The 19,638-nt window shown below is 40.5% G+C and overlaps 1 protein-coding gene across 1 annotated transcript in view; it reads right to left on the bottom strand.

Annotated features, from left to right (window-relative positions):
- Positions 1–18,751, bottom strand: part of HSD17B3 (hydroxysteroid 17-beta dehydrogenase 3) — a 49,787-nt gene extending 31,036 nt beyond the window's left edge. The window contains exons 1-2 of the mRNA XM_004714611.1: positions 18,601–18,751; positions 14,405–14,451 (exon numbers count right to left, since the gene is read on the bottom strand). Coding sequence (XP_004714668.1) covers positions 14,405–14,451; positions 18,601–18,751 — 198 coding nt within the window. The remainder of the gene's footprint in view (positions 1–14,404; positions 14,452–18,600) is intronic.
- Between the last annotated feature and the right edge of the window lie 887 nt (positions 18,752–19,638).

Below are 19,638 nucleotides of genomic sequence, written 5' to 3'. Positions count from 1 at the left end.
CAGACATGAACATAAGGTGTTCAGAGAAGTGAAGTCACAAAACAGTTTCTAATATATCAAACACAATGACTATTGTCTAAATGACCTACTTCTAAAGGAATGGGATCCAAGGCACACAGTGTAAAAGATGGTTAAGGATAAGTCACACCGCTGAGAATGTTCAGGTAAAAGCAGAGAACGTTGCAAGTGAGGACGCCAAGCAAGAAGCAATATGCACATATCTTAAATAATGGTTGTATTGTTTTTATCAGGTATTATTTAATATTTTATTAATATTTTGAAGCTCTTATAATCTAGTTTTGTCTACCTCTTTTATTGTTCTTATTTTAGAATCACTGTATGCAATCATAAACTACCTTTTGGTATACTGTTTTTTAATACTTCAAATGGTCATTAGGGCAGCAAGTCATTTGTTAAGTTATTTTAATCCCACCACTAATTTGAGCTCATTGTTGCAGCCAGTGTGTCAATCTACCTCATTAAGGGCCTTCCTCTTTTACTGTGAAGCAGGATGCCCCTCTTCAGTGACTAGTCCTTCTTGAAAATATGCCCTAAGCATGTGAGATGAAGTCTTACCATTTGAAATTAGCATTTATACCCTTTTTTCCCATGTCCTCTTCTGAAGCCAGTCTGAACTTCTGGCAGGAATCATTGCTGGATGATCTTCAGTGAAATTTTTCTTGCGTGTGGTATTAATGATATTGACCTATAGTTTGCGCATTCTCTTGGGTCATCTTTCTTGGGAATGGGTACAAATATGGATCTCTTCCAGTCAGTTGGCCAAGTAGCGTCTTCCAAATTTCCTGGACTAGACAAGTGAGTGCTTCCAGTGTTTCATCAGCTTGTTAAAACATTTCAAGTGGTATTCCATCAATTTCTGGAGCCTTGTTTTTGGCTAATGCCTTCAGTGCAGTTTGAACTTCTTCCTTCAGTACTGTTGGTGCTTTCTTGTTCATATGCTATGTATCGCCTGAAATGGGGAAATGTTGACTAGCTTTTTTGGTACAGTGAGTCTGTCTGTGTCTTCTTTCCATCTTCCTTTGATGCTTCTTGCATCATGCAATATTTTGTCCAAAGAATCTTTCAACTTGAGGCTTGAGTTTTTTTCTTTATTTCTTTCGGTTTCAGACATGCTGAGCATATTCTTCCTTTTTGGTTTTCTAATTTTAGGTCTTTGCACATTTCTTTACAACATTTGACTTTGTTCAAGTTGCCCTTTGAAAATTTCTGTTCAGCTCTTCCATTTCATCAACATCTTCCATTTTCCTCAGCTACATTTTAAGAACAAGTTTCAAAGTCTTTTCTGATTTCACTTTGATCTTTTCTTTCTTTGTGGTCTTTTAAATGACTTTTTACTTTCTTCATGAATGATGTTCTTGATGTCTGCCCACAGCTCATCTGGTCTTCCATCATTAGTGTTCAAGGTGTCAAACCTGTTCTTGAGATGTTCTTCAAATTTCGGTGGGATGGACTCAAAGTTGTATTTTGGCTCTCAAGGATTTGTTTGAATTTTCTTCAACTTCAACCTAAACTTATACGTTAGTAATTGGTGGTCTGTTCCATAGTCAGCCCCTGGCCTGATTTTAGCTGCTGACATTGAGCTTCTCCATCTTCTCTTCCCACAGATGTAGTCCTTTTTTCCCTGCATATTTCATCTAGAGACATCCGTGTGCATAGTTGCCATTTGTTTTGTTGAAAAGGTGTTTGTTATGAAAAGTAATTGGTCTTCAAAATTCTATGGTCTGATTTTCAGTTTTGTTTCTATCACCAAGGCCATATTTTCCAACTACTGTTCTTTTTTCTTTGTTTCCAACTTTTGCAATTCAAACAACAATAATTATTAATGCATATTGATTGCATGTTTTATCAATTTAAAACTGAGGATTTCAGTAGAATTCCTTCATTTTTTGTGATGAGTGCATAAATCTGAAAGTAGTTTCATTGATTGTATTTCCATTAATGCAGGTAGATATCATCCTATCACAGACAGGATTGTACTTCAAGATAGATCATGAAATGTCTTTAATTGAGGATGGATGCAAAGCCATTCCTCTTGATTGTCATTACCAGCATACAAAACCTTGTGATTTTCTGATTCAAAATAGCCAATACTAGTCCATTTCCACTCACTGACACCTAGGATATCGATCTTTATGCATTCCATTTCGTTTTTGATGACTTCCAGTTTTCCTAGGTTCATACTTTGTCCACTCCAAGTTCCAATCACAGGTAGATTTTTGCAGCTGCTTTGTCTCGTTTTGAGGTGTGCCACATCAGCAAATGAAGGTCCTGAAGGTTGTGCTCCCACTGCCCTTACCCCATTCACATCCTGATGGTTGACTTTACTTTGAGAAAGCAGCTCTTCCTCAATGATATTGTGAGTGACTTCTGACCTAAAGGACTCATCTTCTGGAACTATCTCTGGCATTGCTCTGCTTCTATTCACTAGGACATCAATAGCTGATAAGGTTCAGATGCTATACTTAAGACTTAGCTAGTAGAAAAACGTAAGTTAAACCCACAATAGATGTCAATACACAACTATCAAACTAGCTTGAAATATACTGAATAACTTGATCTAGCCCTTTTAATGATTGTCTGGGACGCTTACAAAATGACTGGGTGAGACTAAGCCTGCAAGATACTTATGGCTCACCAAAACGTTTAGAAAGTCTAACTGCCAATAAGGTGCAAGGAACCCTTGTAATCATGAGACCATGCAAATTAAGTGGATGGAATATTAACAAAAAGATTGGTCCGTTTTGCCAGCATGTTAGTCTTAAAGGAAATATTATGGTGAGATAGTGGGTTATAAATTGGACAATTACTCACAAGGTCAGTAGTTCAAACCCGCCAGCTTATTCGTGGGAGAAAGATGAGGTTATCTGCTCTTGGAAAGATTTACAGCTTCAGAAACTCACAGAGGCAGTTCTGCTTTATCCTAGAGGGTCACAATGAGTTGGAAATCCACTACAAGACAGTGAGTTCGGGGTTTATTTTGTTTTTGTTGTTGTTGTTTCATAGGCTTAAAAGGAGCCGGGAGATCAGAGCACATATTTTGAACCCAGGGATCTGCACTGAGAAACCCCTTAAGCATGAGCGCCAGAGAGAGCTCTAACACTGGGGAAGGCATAAGACTGTGGAAAGTAGCAGCAGAGAAATTGTAATCTAAGTATGTTACTTAATGTAGTTTGAGATAAAATTCCCTTCACTAAAAGCAGTCAACCTAAAGTATTTACCTAATGCAGTCTCTGTGGAATATTTGTAAATTGTTCAGAGGCTGCATCAGGTTGGATGCAGACGTCACGTAACGGGGCCAGATAACACTGAGAGTCTTCTCTTATTTACCTGACTGTTAACAATTCAAAGCTAGATCTATCTATCTAGTTAGTCAACAAAGATATCCTGAGACTGGCCTAAGACTTTAAAAGAACCTAACTGTTCTGTTTGCTTGCTCATTGTCAACAGTTGTTTCCCCGAGGTTACCCTGAAACCTGAGTTAATGTAAAACATCTCAACATGGCTCCCAAAAATGTCAGTTCCAAAGTAAAAGGTACGTTATCTTTGTATCCTGATTTCAATCAAGACACCATTAAGGCAGCCTATATTGATGTAGGTCTCCTTCCGGGTACCTTCTAATACACTTCTTTCTTCCTATGTCTTGGAGTGAGCAAATTGACTTGGCCGCTAACAGGCAAAATACCTGCATTTCAGGTGACAAAATAGAAGCAGCAGAGCCAGGACACGGGCATGAGATGGCACAGTGGGAGTCCAGGCTCATGGAGTGAAGGAGCTATAGTGAATGAGGATTCTGGCCCACAGAACCAGAGAACTAAGGGCCTTCCCACAGGAGGCTTACTGCCAGCATAGGATGTCTCCAGGCACATTGGGTGGACTGAAGCTTTACGGGGCAAAGGCCAGGGCCAGGAGAAAGCTGTCCTAAGGGAGCCAAGTGGAGCCCTTGTGGGTTGAGAGCTCAGAGGATGATCCTGCACTGAAGTGACTTCCACTCTATCAGTCAATCTTCAGCTACAAGGTGGACCCCAGAAGCTGGTGGCACCAAAGGAGTGTCACAAGTATCACCTTGGACCTGGAACCTATACCTTTTAAAGAGGTAATCAACGAATACCCAGACATATGAAAAAGATAATGAAGGACAAGATTCTGCATCTTCTTCAAACAGCCTCCAGGCACCTTTTCTAGTATATTAAAACCTCATGTGACAAAGAGTTTGACAGAAACTCAACTATGATTTTATATGAAAATACAAGGAAAACCACAGAAAATCATTTAAAGACTTGTTGTTGGCTTTGACTGACCCTATGTGGAGTTCCTGGGTGGCACAAACAGGAAAGAGCTCATCTACTAACCAGAGGATTAATGAATACAACCCACCTGGAAGCATCGCAGAAGCAGGTCTAGAGATCTGGTTCTAAAGGTCACAGTTCTGCTCTGGGATCACCATGATTCAGAGCTGACTTCTTGGCAACCAATAACGGTTTGGTTAAGGAGTCCTTGTATTAGGTAGCTAGATGAGGGACAAAGGGGGTGGTTTTCTCTAAAGCCTGCGCTAAACGAAAATTAGCTGTCCAAGCCACAACAATGGGGTTGGAAAGCGATCAGGGACATTAATTAGGTACCTATGGGAAAATCCGGAAGTGGGCAACTAAGTGCAAACGAATCCCCCTAGGTGCAGGTGAAAGCAAACCTAGCCCCATGACATCACACAGGTGTGCTTAAACAATGCCATAAGATCAGCCAATACCGTCAATCATGCTCCCGAGGGGTTGACTACACCAGCAGCAGGCCGGCCTTTTTTCTTTTACTCTGCTCTTATTCAGGTGCATGCTGGAAGTGGAGTGTGGGAGGGTGGGAATCTCTCTCACCTGCTCCATTGGGGACCCGCTGGGCCCCTTCACCCATTCTTGGCCTCTGGGGATTCCCCCGTTCCACATGTGGGGGTTTCATCCTCCCTGTCCCTGTATTCTTTCCATGTGTTTTTTTTAGTTCAGCCTGAGTTCCAACGCAGCTCCCATGCCGCCTGGGACAACTTTCCAGAAATAGCACATACCCTTTTGGGACTGGAATACCTGAAACTTTCCCTTCTCTTCACTTGGATTACAAAACATGCTTCTGCTGCATGAATTCTTTCAGAACTGTAAAGAACTGAGATAACCCAATCCAGAAACCTAAAACTTGGTAGTGAAAGTGGTTAACACATTCAGTTGCTAACCAAATGGTTGCAGACTTGAATTCACCCAGAGTTGCCTTGGGAGAAAGGCTTATTGATCTATTTAATAATAAAAAAATAAGCCTTTGAGAACAAGAGGGAACCCAGATCTACTGGCACACCTGGGGTCTCCCTGAATGGAAGCCAACTTCCAGCCAGTCTGGCAAATGAGGGGAAATGGAAAGAAGGACGTCTCACATTTTCTACTGAAAAACAACCACCACAAAAAAACTGAAGCAAGGACTCATCTTGCTGCCTTGAACAAGGGTCAAGGACTGCCTGTCCCTATTTCAGCCAAAGATAGAGACCAGGTTGATTTGAGCAAAATGTGATTCGGCAAGCCCTAGAATGAAGGAAAGCATGTGATGTGTGACCTCCAAACTATCTCAAAAATCCAATGAAAATGAAGCAAGTTGTACATCCCAAACTATGTGACAAAAAGGGAGATTTTGCAGTGATCACATGAAATGATTGATACCTACATTTCTCCAAGAATTATCAGACTTCCACCCCTGCAGCATCATGCTCCATTGGTTGTCGAAGTGGGAGATGCTTTTGTGCCTAGCTACTTAATGGCCCTGCTTACAGCCTTCTTCAGTTAGAACATCCCCACTGATCAAGCTTAAACATAATTTTTATTCAAGGATGTTATATTTTGGATTTCCAACTAAATCTTTAGTTATGTTATATTTCTAGTGTTTCAATGAATAGCAGGCTAACTCTTTCACCTCCCTCTACCAATCTCAATCCTGATCCCTCCAATTATGTGCCCCAAACTTCTCACTCCCAGCATGGAAAATGTCACAACCCCAAGCCAGCACTCAGTTTTAAGCCTCTGGAGTCCTTCAAAAGGATGGTTAAAGAAGGGAGCACCTTTGTCTAATGATCCACTCCATCAAACTCCCAAAGAGGAGAATGCCCACTAAGTGGGAAATAATTAGCATTTTCAGCATGAAGAATGCCTCCATCTTCTTCTGTTTCATTGTGCCATTGTCTTCCAGCAGCCCTAGACTTTTAAAGGGTCCATGCGAAGTGGTCTGGGAATGGGGGGGGGAGGGGTTCATTTGAGTAGCAGGCAGGCGTTGTTCCCTTTGTCTGCTGAAGCAGGACTCAAGTTAATTTTCAGAAAGTCCAGGCTGACAGGCTCCTCATCCAGCTTTCCGGAGCCCATTTTCAGAGAGTTAAGCCCCAGAAGCACTCACTTTCCCAGAACTCTCTGCTGGACACCTTGTAGAAGAATGACACGGCTCTAATGAAAGGGGCCTGTTTATTCTCCTCCTGTGTTTAGGGCTTGGGTGAAGGAAGGTGCTTGTAGCTGCTAATCTCGAATGGGTGGTGGGAACACACAGGAAGACAATGTTTCCTCTGTTTGGCTGTGAATAAAAGAAAGAGCTTGAATTCAGGTACCACAGGAGTGGAATGATAATGAAAATAGGGGTAGGTTTGAGCAGTGGCTTCAGAGGTACAGAGACAATCTTGTGTTTCCTCCCTCTGCCCCCCAGCCCCAACTCAACATTTTCCCACCTGCTTCAAGTCATGCTTGAAATACCATTAACTGAAGGAAAGTCTCTTGTGCCACGCTAAAGATGAGGTCAAGTTTAAAATTAAAGTACAGATGAAAATATCATAAAGATGGAAAAGTAGAGATAATGCATCTAAACAATGGACAACTTAAGAAGGCAAAAAAGGGAAGATTGACCAGATAGGGACTTTAAAACCCAAGAAATAGTACAAGAGTAAGTTGCTTGAGTTTTCTTTTTGCTTCATATATCCTAGATTTTTTGCTACAAAAAGCCAAAGAAACTGTAGTTGCAGATAAAAGTCCTAGCAAAGTCTGCTTTCTCTCATCAAAGAATCAGAAAAAGGGTACTCCACCCTGACAGAAAAGCTTTAGAGAACGGTTCCCTACTCCAGCCAAACACCTGGAATAAACTGTGACCTTCGCCCCTGTCTTCCTCTGCACGTAACACACTTGTACATTCAGCGGCTGTGCTATAACAGGGATCTCCAAAGTCCCTGCCTGGATGGTATCAGAGAAGAAAGACTAGGGATACACCCCATGTCAGTAGACACCTGGAATTCTACCCATTATACCCCTAGCAGTAACAAGGTCCTCTGTCCACCTGCCCCTCACCCCACTTTTCCCACAGCAGTTCCCTGGGATGGTGACAAAGGAGACTTCTTGGAGAGGCAGGGCATTCCCCAGCCCACAGCAGTAAGAAAGCCGTGCGCCATTATGTCTAGGAATCACTGAAGGCTTCACTCCTGTTCCCCACACCCCCCAGCATGAGATCAGCAGAGGCATAGTAAATATTTTTTTAAACATCCACTGCCATCAAGTTGATTCTTACTCATAACAACCATATTTAAGGTTCCCAAAGCTGTAAACTTTTAGGGAAGCAAATCACCTCACCTTTCTCATGTAGTGTGACTGGTAGGTTTGAACCACTGACCTTACAGACAACCCAACAGTACCACCAGAGCCCCTTAAAGACATGTTAGGGATCCAGAATCCCCACCCCCATTCGGGAATAAGGAAAAGGTACCTTCCAACAACGAAGGCTGAGTAGGGAACCTGGATTTACATTCCATCTGACAGAAACAAGATAGTCCCTCCCTTTCCCTAACAAAGTGATGTCTGAATAGACCTACTAAAGTAATTGATTTTAAACTCAGTCTCATAATATAAAACCAAAAATGTTCACGATTCAAATGAAAATCACTCATCTTGCCAAAATACAGGAAGCTCTCTATTTCAATGATAAAAGAATGAACAGATAATACCAGAATGATTTAGATGGACTTTTGGTAAAAAAAAAAAAAAAATCAGCCTAGTTAAATGCTCTATATCCACTCTCTGTAGGAAAATCCTAACAAAGTGGAAGAGAAGCAAAATCCTGTAGTTCTGAACCTACCAGTTAGGAATGAGGAGTGGGTCCAACATCGTCTGGGAAAATTAACAAGCAGAACTTTCTCAAAGGCAGTAGGAAAGGCAGAAAATTCTCAATGGGTCTCATCAATCAAGGCCTCCCAAGTGTCTCTTGGTCACCAGACTTGGAGGAAAAGAGACCCAGGTCTATTGAGTGAATGGAGAAACCCAATGCAGCCCCAGAGAGAACCATAGCACCCCCCCCTCCATATGCCTGGGACAGAAAATGCAGGCGAGGAAGACTGGACCTGGCGGAGCCGTGTAAAGAAAACTAATAGAAAGAAGATGAAACGCGCAGGCTTCCCCATAACCCAGATACAGAAGAGGCCCAGGCTCACACGTTCATTTGCTGGTGGCAATCGGTGCTGTCATTTGACATTCAGCTGGGCTCTGACTCACAGCCCGAGAAAGGATGCAGGCCCTGCTTTAGGGCAAAGAGACCTTGGAGTAGAAGAACAGGCTAGTTTTCTGGCATTTGTTTTATTCTTCTTTTGTGGCTGTTGTGTCTGTTTGAGAACTTTTTCTTCATTCTTGTACTTATTGCTATTAGCTCTCCATTTCCCCTAACCTCCTCTGCCATACGCCAAAGGAACAATTCAATCAATTACTGTTTCTATAGATTTTTACCTATCCTAGATTTCAGATGCAGAAGAATATTAAGATAAAATGAACTAACAAATATAACAAAGTAAAACAGATAAAACCCTCAACAATCTAAAAGGAAGCAGAAGATATTAAAAACTAGAACAAATTTAAATAGATCATAAGGGAGATCAAATGATGGGGTGCTAAATTGTAACCTGACTGCATCTGCAGGAATCCACTCTCCAATGCAGTCTGCATGTTAGCCAGGCTGTTCAAAATCAGCTACTTCACCATCAGCTTTCTGCACCACGTTTGCTTATGCACCTGCTTTGTCCTCAGCAATCATGTCGGGACAGGCTGGTGTGCTTCTTCCATGTGGGCTTTGTTGCTTCTCAGCTAGATGGCCACTTGTTTATCTTCAGGCCTTTAAGACCCCAGACACTATATCTTTGGATGTATGTGTGGATTGTGATAAGAGTTGTACAAGCCCCCATTAAAATGATTAAATTTTTTTTTTAATGAAAAAATTAACTACTTCAAACAATAGCCCACATTTCCTGTCAACCATGTAAAGCAATGTTGGGACTGAGGGCTTGACAAACGGCAGCAGTCAACCCTAACTTGGTGTTTTTCTAAGTTTTTATTCTGGTTTGGTTTGGGTTTCAGTGTGTGTGTGTGTGTGTGTGTGTGTGTGTGTAACCTATTATGGGGTGAGGTGAAGTTGTTTGGTTCTGTTACTTGTGTGTATCTTTGTGGTCTGGTTTTTGTTTTGTTTGTCATCAATCCTTTCTCGGAGTCACCTGTCTCCACATGACCTAATCACCCCTGAACCTCCAAGAGCTATAACTAGTGGGCAAGAAGTTACCCATTTCAAAGCCATTTGATCAACAGAGAGACACAAATATAAAAACACTATGTCTTGGAAATATCAGACAATCTCAGTACATATAAAAAAGCAGGAAAAAATCTTGGAACTGCTGATGAGGGAGTTCAAAATAATGATGTTCAGTTGCCGTCCATGGCTGGAGGAAAAGATTGAGAGAGCTACAGAAAAAAAAGAGAAGAGAAAACAGAAGAACTTGGGAAAATACTGCAGAGCAATCTGACAAAGCAATTGAAAAATTAGAAACTATGCACCTTGTAATAGAATTCCAAAAGCTTAATCCTAAGATATTAGAACTTGAAAACATTTTTGAAGCCGTAGAATGTAAATAATAGAAGTCCAAATTAGTGATCTTGAAGACAAATTTCTCAAGAATAAGTTATGAGAAGAACAATTTGTAAAAAGGATTTAAAAATCAAGAAAGCCTAATAATTATAAATAATAATTATCAAGAGGAATAACTTATGTTTGATAAACATTCCAGAAGAAGACATGATGTAGAATAAAAAAGCATAAAGAAAATAGTCTAAGAAATGCTAGAAAAAATATTTCCTAACACCGTGACAGAGGAGAAAATAACCATTCCAGAGTTGGAACGAACCTGAAACAGGATTGACCCTAAAAGAGAAACACCAACAAATAAATATCATAGTCAAATTTTCCAAAAGAAAATGAAAGAATACCGAGAGCAACTTGGGGAAAAAAACCAAAACAAAAAAACTTACCTATAAAGGAGAACCAGTAAGAATAAATTCTGATTTTCCAACAGAAACCATGCAGCGAACAAAGCAAGGGAATGACACATGTAAAACTCCGAAAGGGAAGAACAAAAATGCCCACAAAGAAACTTATACTCAGAAAAACTAGCTTTCCAATCCAAGGGAGAAATAAGGACATTTTCAAACAAGGAAAAATTAAAGAAATTTGTACAAGCAAAACCTTAGCAAAAAAACCCTAGGGATTTCATTGGACAAAGAACCAACAGCAGTAAGCCATAACCTGGAATCAATATACATGACACCCCCATCAAGAAGCCAACCCATTCAAGCAGTATACAAAGGAAAACAGACTTAGGAAACTGAAAATAGGGAACCAGAGATGACGTTCCTCAATGAAGACAGCCACAAAATAATAGAGGAAGTACAGTAGATATAAAACAATCGGTCAGAGAAGTCAAGTGGTTCACAAGAGAGAACAAACTGTCTTACATTTAGATATAAAATAATTTAAAAAGCTGACCTCAAAGAAAATGCGAAAACCTTATCCAAAAAAAAAAGAGGAAAATCACAAAAAAACGAGTAAACAGTCAAATAAAAACAAAGAAAAAAATGAGAAAATCCACAAAATTAACTCAGCACAGAAAAGTATGATCACCCAATAACACCTCAAAAAAATATGAAGCAAAATGACAGCATTAAATCATCCCTTTCAATAACAGCATTGAATGTAAATGATTAACCCACCAGTCAAGAGACAGATGAACAGAATAGATAAGAAAACCCAAACCAAGCTCACTGCTGTCAGGTCAATGGAGAGAAACAAGCCTTAGACACAAAGGCAGCTTAAAAAGTAGACTAAAAGGCAAAGAACTGGACAAAGTAGATCAAGCTACTGATGGTTTGTTCTAGTTTGTACTATTTTCCTTTTTTTCCCACTGAAACTTTTCTCTATCTGTGCTTGTTGTTGTGTTAGTTTGTTTTGTTTATAATGTTTTTCTGTTTATGAAATGCAGCAAAGGTGAATCTATAGTGACAGTGATGGCGTTATTGGCTCATCGAGCGGAAGCCAGGGGAGTGTGGAGGAAATAGGGGGCTAAAACAACAAGTACAAGAAGTGGAAACGTTCTAAAATTGACTGTGGTGATAATTGTACAAGTCTTTTAAATCTAATTGAACAGTTGAATTGTACGGTTTGTGAATTACAAGCCAATAAAACAGGTTTGTTAAAAAGCAGGAGGGAAAATTCTGTTTTCTGGTACAATAGACTCCAAAATGAAAGTCATCATGAGAGACATTGTATAATGATTAAAGCCACAACTGAACAAGAAAACATAATCATAATTAATATCTGCATAATGAAAAAGATTCCAAAATCCATTAATCAAACCCTCATAGAGTTGAAAAGAGAACTAGACAATACTATGTAATAATCGTAAGGTACTTCAATATACCACTCTAAATGAAGGCCAGATTAACTGGGGGGAAATAAAACCAGAAAAACTAAATAATACAATTAATCAACTAAACCTTTTAAACATACACAGAACACTCCATCCATACTTAAAGACATTATGCTGAGAAAAACTAGAGGACAAATATTCTATGACTTTTATAAAAAGACAAGGAAGGCAAATGTACAGCGACCATAGCTTATTAATGGTTCCCAGGCATTGAGGTGGGGTGGGGAGGGAGGATTAACGGTAATATAAAATTCATATTGAATTAAGGGTAGGATTGTGCAGTTTATCATTGTAACTGTTAGTAAGTTGTAGTTCTCTCCTCAACTGTAAAAAGTTGAATTAGCAAAAGTTATTTAGTTGATATATTAACCAACTAACCATAATTGCATCAAAAATAGTGGTGGCTAAGGATGTTTGTATATAACCCAACAGCTCATGGGATTTGATTCATGGTTCCATTGGAACATAAAGTGGGCCTGAAACCATGTGTAGGCTTCTTTCTGTTCCACCTCTTAGTTCAGTGAGTGATGGCTAGAGTCTTAAAATTCTTGCAAGCAGCCATCCAAGGTACAATAATTGTCCCCTAGTCACCTGGAGCAATGGAGGCAAAAAGAACGTCAGAATTAAGAAGAGCCTGTGGAGTGTGGAATTAAAAGTTTAGTCAAAATATGGGCAGATCCCTAAGTAAACAATAGCACTAGGGATGTACACACTGCTTAGGAAAATTAACCAATCTTGATCGAATGGGCAGCATTTACCCAAGGACAAATTTCAGAAAGCAGGAAGGGTTAGGAAAGAAAGATGGATTGAGAAATACAGGGTAGAAGTGGGATGAGAATTGTTAAATTGTAGGGGTTGCAATCAATTACATGGGGGTTGGGGGGAGACAAGTGAATTATTGAACTGAAAACTAATTAATTCGCTCTGCAAACTTCACCCAATTCACAATAAAAGTTGCCCCCCACCCCAAAGGAAAAAAATCAAAGAATATATTGTATTGGGCCCATCGCATTTAAAATTTTAATTTAAAATTTAAATTTGAAGACTAATGTGCACCTTAACCAACGCACTTTCAACTGCCTCAAATGAACATAAAAGCTGGACAATGAGTAAGGAAGATCAAAGAATTGGTGACTTTATGCCGTTGGTAAATAATATTGAAATATGTTGAGATGAGCCAGTCAGGGTTCAGTGTAGCACCAATGAAAGATACAACTCTCCGCTAGTTCTTTAATGCTTCCTCTCCCTCCTCCCCTCACTATCCTGATCCCAATTTTACCTTACAAATCCAGCTAGACCAGAGCATGTACACAGATACCGATAAGAGCTGGGAACACAGGGAATCCAGGACAGATAAACCCCTCAGGACCAATAAGTAGAGTAGCAATACCAGGAGAGTAAGGGGAAGGTGGAGCGAGAAAGGGGGAACAGATCGCAAGGATGGGTGTATGGCCTGTGATGGGAATTGTATGAGCCCTCAATAAAATAATTTTTTTTTAAAGGTGATGGAAAAATTCCATTAACTTTCCCCCCCCATTAACTTTTAATTCCATTTTGTTTCCCCCAAAATTTGAAGACCCCTTGAATAAAGAAAGGAACCATAAAAAAAGGGGGGGCACGGATCACAATGTTCAACACATAAGCCCCCCCACCCCCATCCTGAGGGGGATGAACAATAGAAACATGGATGAGGGGAGACAGCGGATGCTATAAAATATGAAAATAATAATAATTTATAATTTATCAAAAATTTACAAGGGGGGGAGGGGAGCTGATACCAAGGGCTTCAGTAGAAAGAAAATACTTTGAAAATGATGATGGCAACATATGCACAAATGTAACTGATATAATTGCTGTCTGGATTGTTGTAAGAGCCCCAATAAAATGATTTAAAATTTAAAAAAAAGCCCTACGGCATGGTACCCCTCTTTGAATATTACTGTTTAAAAAGTGGTGTATTGAAGATAAGATTATGATTTGATTTTTCTTTTTTTAATAGAAAATATTTTCCTCCTTAATATGAATGTATAAATAACAAGACATTGGAAACAGCCCAAATACCCATCAGTAGAAGAATGGATAACACAAATTTGGTACACACACAATGGAATTACTGTGCATCACTAAAATGACAGTGATGAAACCACAAAACACCTCCCTTTAGAAGAGTTTGTTCAGTGAAGTTTGTCCATGACAAAATTCAAAATTTTATCCTACTACTAGAAGGATAAAAACCATGACGAAGCCTTGTTTACCCAAGGATAAGGGTGGGAAGATGGAGCCACAGACTAGAAGGCTGACAGGTATTGACGGAGTGAAAAGGGGCATGGAGTTCCACAAATGCAGAAGAAGGATCAGACGAGGGAGGGTGAGTGGGGTCGGAGACAGCGGGCAGGTGGTAATGCGTCGTTTGAATGCAGAGCTAGTCGTCTGAAATGTGAACCCTTCCCCACTTACTTCACAACTTAAAACATCTTATAAATACATAAGATGAATGTGCCTTACTTTTCTGATCGGAACCCTCGCTTGGGGGATGACTGCTCCAGTGGCTGGTGTGTCCAGTACAAAGAGACGTGCAAGTCTCAGAAGACAACTTACCTCAAAGGAGTACTCTTTACCAATTCCATCTCCTGCTCCAGTGATCACTGCAAAGATCACAAGTGGTTTTCAGTGATAGAAGGACTCTTTAAACCTTTCTTTCCCACTGCTTACATTTTCCTGCAAACGTTAGACCCTTGGCCATGAAGTATCTCCAAACGGCACCCTTCTGCGCTCCTGTTTCATTCAACTGAAGAGTGGAGTTACCAGGACTTGACTCACTCTCACTTAAGTTTTAAAATGGAGCATTTGGGGAGGCAGTGGGGAGGCCAGGAAGGTCACTGGGTGCTGCAAACCATTTGAGCTGGATTGTGAACTAAAAGTGGGGCGATTTGCACCCACTTTGGCTTGACGAACATGGCCTCCTCAAGTATCAGAATCTGCTCCACAGCAGTGGATGTAAGGCTTGGTTTCTGTTCCGGTGGATCAGTGGAAAAGATATTCCCAAATGAAACAAAGTCCTTTTTTCTTTTTTTTGAAACAAAGTTCTTACAAGGAACATCTTATTCAGCCTCTGTAAGAATTCAGACATTTGCAACTCTTAACTATTAAGGGCAAGCAGTATACCCAGTTATCTCTGTCCCTGCCCGCCCTGTCGTGGTTTCTTCCCAGGTTTCTCCTACACGCCAAATCTTCCCCTCACTTGCCACCGCTACCGCTACAGCTCCGCAGCTAGCATCGTCTATAGGTGAGAGGAGAACTGAGCTAAGAGGAAACTTGAGGGATGCAAAGCGTAAATACGGGAAAATGAAGGAATGTGGAGAATGATGCTCAATATCTCTTAATGTTTAACAATCAAAGCAGTCTTCTAGTCCGTTAACATCCGGTGTTACACACATATTTAATCATCGATCTCTAGAATAAGCCTCCTATGTGTGAGTGGTGCATTTTCAAAATTCACTGCTGTTGTCCATTGCCACTGGGCTGGTTCCAGCTCACAGTGGCCTGCTTTGTGCGGTCCGGCGGTGCTCCGTAGTTTTAACGCCTATGACCGCTCCGAAGCAAAGGGCCGGGCCTACTTGATGAGGCCGCCAAACCACCACACTTTGAGCGAGTCGACAAGTGCTGAACGATTATCCCACCAACGGACTTCAAACATCATTACAGTTCACTATACACGTACTGCACCAACTTACTGCGCTACATACCTTTGCACCAACAATTACTGGGTATGTTTTTAAAAGTGTGACCAAAAGAGGTAGTTGGCTTATTTGAGAGTGAGTGCAGCCAAAGCAGTGCGTGCACCGAACAGAAGTATGGCAGAAGAGCCCCAGTTATAATGCATGCTGATGATTGTAGCTGTTTGATGTCTCTGGTCCTGATGGCTGAGGGATTATGTTCAGGTGTAACTTCCAGTTTACCTTCCCTCCATTAGGGGCAATCTTCAAAGTCACTCTATATGTGATGGATTCACTTGCGTTCCTCCAAAATAAGCAGTGTAAATCCTAACCCCTAAATCTGTGGTTATAACCCTATTTGGGACTAGATTTTGTCTGCAGCCCTCCTAACTGTGAAAGAATCGGTTTTTGTTTGTTAGAACCACCCATTTGTGGTGTTTCTATTATAGCAGCATTGGACTGCTAACTGAGAGATCGGTGGTTTGAATTCACCAGCCACCTCTTGAGAGAAAGATGAGGCAGTCTGCTTCTGTAAAGATTTGTAGCCTCAGAAAATGTCTGGAGCACTTATACTCTGTCCTGTGGGGTCACTGTGAGTCAGAATAAACAGTCTAGTGTCACGGTTGCAAGGTCCAAAACCAAAGCCAAACTCACCACCATCAAGTCAATTCAGACTCAGGGCAATTTCAAAGGGCACCCCAGTTATACGACCTAATGACATGTTTTGGACTGTTCTATTTTACCTTCTAATTTGATATATAGAACCTGGAGCCTTGCAAGCTTGCAAGCAACCATACACAATACAACAGTGGGTCTCTGTTTGCCTGGAATAACACAAAAAGGAGAATCAGACCTAGGTGGAAGATATGAGGAACGTGTTGTCAATTAACCCCAGGACAATCTATCTCCTTTGTCATGATAACAGAAAGCTGGTGCTGGCCTACTATTAAGGAACATTTTGATCAACAATTCCATAGAAGAATCTCCATCAAAAGGGGGAAATGCAGAACAGAATTTAGAGTTTTCATAGACTTCATACTTTCTGAAGCCATGCAGACTAGATGAAACCTTGAAACTATTACTCTGAGATAATCTTGAAAGGTTATTGAAAAAAATGTGTGTGTAAAGCGGGATGAAATTTCAGTGTTTACCATAAGTGCTATTTTTCAGAGCTAGAACTCTGATTGTGAACCTCAATTTTTCAGAGTATAGGTTGTACATAAGTTAAACATTCTTAACCCGGGAGTGTCGGTATACATAAACACACACACATGCATATACCAATGTAAATATAACAAACCACAGTTAAGTTTCATTTTTATTTCAAATGATTATCTTATGATTATATATGTGTGTGTTTATTTCCCTTTTCTAGGTTTGTAAGGAATCAAGTGAACTTCACAAATGAACAAAATGCCTAGCTCTCTGCCATCAAGTCATAGTGAACAAAGCCACTCAAATATATAAAATGATCTTTGACAGAGAGCAAAATCACCTCACAGAGAAAGGGTAGTCTTCAACAAACGATGCTAGAACAATTAGACATCCACCTACAAAAACAAAAATTTTTAAAAACCAGAAACGAGTCTGGGGTCTTACAGCATTCACAAAAATTAACTCAGACTGCAATATAGACCTAAACCTAAGAAACAAAATGATTCCGCTTCCAGAAGACAACATAGGAAAAAACCTAGACAGCCTTGGGTTTGACAGTGACTTTTAGAAACAACTGCAAAACATGATCCATATAAGAGATAAGATGCCAAGTTCAATTTTCATTTCAGATAAACAACTATTTTTAACATGTTTCCCATATGAGATATGATATGCTAGAATTTATTTGTTGTTAGGTGGAATTTGGAGGTCCCTGAGTGGTGCAAATGATTTGCACTCAACTATTATGTGTCTCTATGAGTCAGAAATAACTCAATGGCACAAGACAGCACTAACCTAGCAGTTGATGGTTCAAACCCACCCAGCCATAGATAGACCCGGAGAACTCCATGGTGTTGTTTTACTAAATTCTGTTACCATGAGACAAAATCAACTTGATAACAAGTTTTGGATTTTGGTTTTAAAGTCTTATACAAGGGCCTCCAAAAAGTTCATGGAAAAATTCCATTATCTTTTCATTTTATTTTTCCATGAACTCTTTGAAGTCCTCTCCTATTTTCTTAGGCTCTCTATAAGATTGTATATCATCTCTCCTACTTAGGTTAGGATATTATTTCTAAAGTAGCTTAAATTTAATTATTTTTAAACATTGGATTTTTTGGTGCCCAGCCTGCAAGCATTAGCCCCTACAGGGACCACAGGACATCAATCAAGAAAATTCCAAAACCCTCACCCACTTCACCTCAGGTTTAGTCATGATTCCAAGTACATCTTCGTTGCCTTCTTTCGCTATATAACACGATTTGAAGTGTATTTTGGAAAAACAAAGTTAACTTAAAATAAATAAACTTATTTATATTTGAGAATTTTGAAATACCAAAAACCAAAATGGGACACACCCTAGTGTCCAGAGAACCCCTTAACCCCAATGATTCAACAGCCCCTGGAGCAAAGGCCCCCAAACCTCTCCGCAAGGGACCAGACCACAACCCACAAAAGACCAGCTGCCCTGTGTCTTCACCCTTGGCACAGGCCTCCTCCGGGCACCAGGACCTTCCTCCCACGAGCTCTGGGATGCTGAGGACAGAGTCCCTAGTGGGAGGGCCCAGAGCCACAGGAAGCACTGAAAGATAGCCACAATGAAGAAAGAGACAGACAGACAGACAGACAGACAGACAGACAGACAACACCCTGGAGTTTGTAAAGTTGCAGAGATCCCTACTTCTTTCTCTGTATCTTCAGAAAGGAGAAGCCTCCTAGTGAGGGTTAGAAGGCAAGTGTATAGGAGACATTTGAGGCAAGTTATTCTCCTTATGCCCCACATCTTATTTCCTTCACCATTCGACTTTTCCTCATGTTCTCTAGTCCTTCAAACTAAAACCCTCCAAGAAAATGAAATCTTTACTCTCAATGAAGCAATGAGCCAGAAATACTGAACAACCAGAAACAGAACACTTTCTTTACCTGCCCACTGTCCCATTGACTGCAAGTAAGACCTTGGTGAAGGTTTCCAAAAGTGCAGAAAAACATATTGGGCGAATCTCACACATTTCACCAGGGAGATCAGGCACACCAGCACCCCAACAAAACTGAAGAACTGCTCCAGAGCCTCCATGCCTGCACTGCCGTGGAGAGATGCTCTTTCCCACCGAGACCAGGCCTCCTCTCACAGGCCTCCCTCTGAGGTCCTGCTGTTCGGAGACCTATCTAATCATTCCTCTCAAGTCACTGGGAACATTACAGCTGGGGCAGTGCAGATTAAATTAACTTCTTTATACAATCCTCCGATTCACAGACTTGTGAAGGAAGTGTTCTTTCTAAGACTCCTTATAATATTCTATAAGACTGTTGGAGATATTGTCACTGTGGAGGAGCTGCCGAAAAAGCAAAAGGCAAAAATGAAAAAGATAAGCAAAACCTGAACAAAACAAAAAAAAAGATAGCCCAACTGCCCTTTCTCAGAATACAGAAATTGCAAAGGACTCCAAATCCATGGCATTGACTCATTCAATTCATGTTTATTGAGCACTTACTAAAGAGCCTTGATGGTTATACTGTTGATGGGATTGAGGATCTCATAGGAAGCAAAAGAGGCTCCCTGTTGTGCTAGCAGAGATAGTGCTACAGAAAAGACAGATAATAATAAACAATAAGTAATGTCAGATATAAATGCTATGAAGTACAGAGCTGTTGAGTGATTGGTTTTGATGACTAGTTACCAAGTATCAGGAATGGTTTATTTGAAGGGGTAGCATATTGAGCTGGAAACTGAATGAAAAGTCTGTAGAGAGAGGATCCAAAACAAACAAACCCCCCAAAAAATTTTTTGTTGAGAAATGTCAGAGCAGAGACCAAAACCCCACCTATAGACAATGGGACATCCCCTCACAGAAGGGTCACAAGGAACGGATGAGTCAACCAGGGCGCAGTATAGCACCAATGAAACACATTATTCCTCTGGTTCCTTGAGGCTTCCTCACCCCCCACTCTCATGACCCCAGT

Source organism: Echinops telfairi, unplaced genomic scaffold, assembly GCF_000313985.2.
Source record: "Echinops telfairi isolate 266 unplaced genomic scaffold, ASM31398v2 ScPeMD7_27;HRSCAF=92, whole genome shotgun sequence".
Lineage (NCBI taxonomy): Eukaryota > Metazoa > Chordata > Mammalia > Afrosoricida > Tenrecidae > Echinops > Echinops telfairi.
Note: the sequence above shows the minus strand (reverse complement) of the source record. Positions and strands in the feature narration are given on the sequence as shown.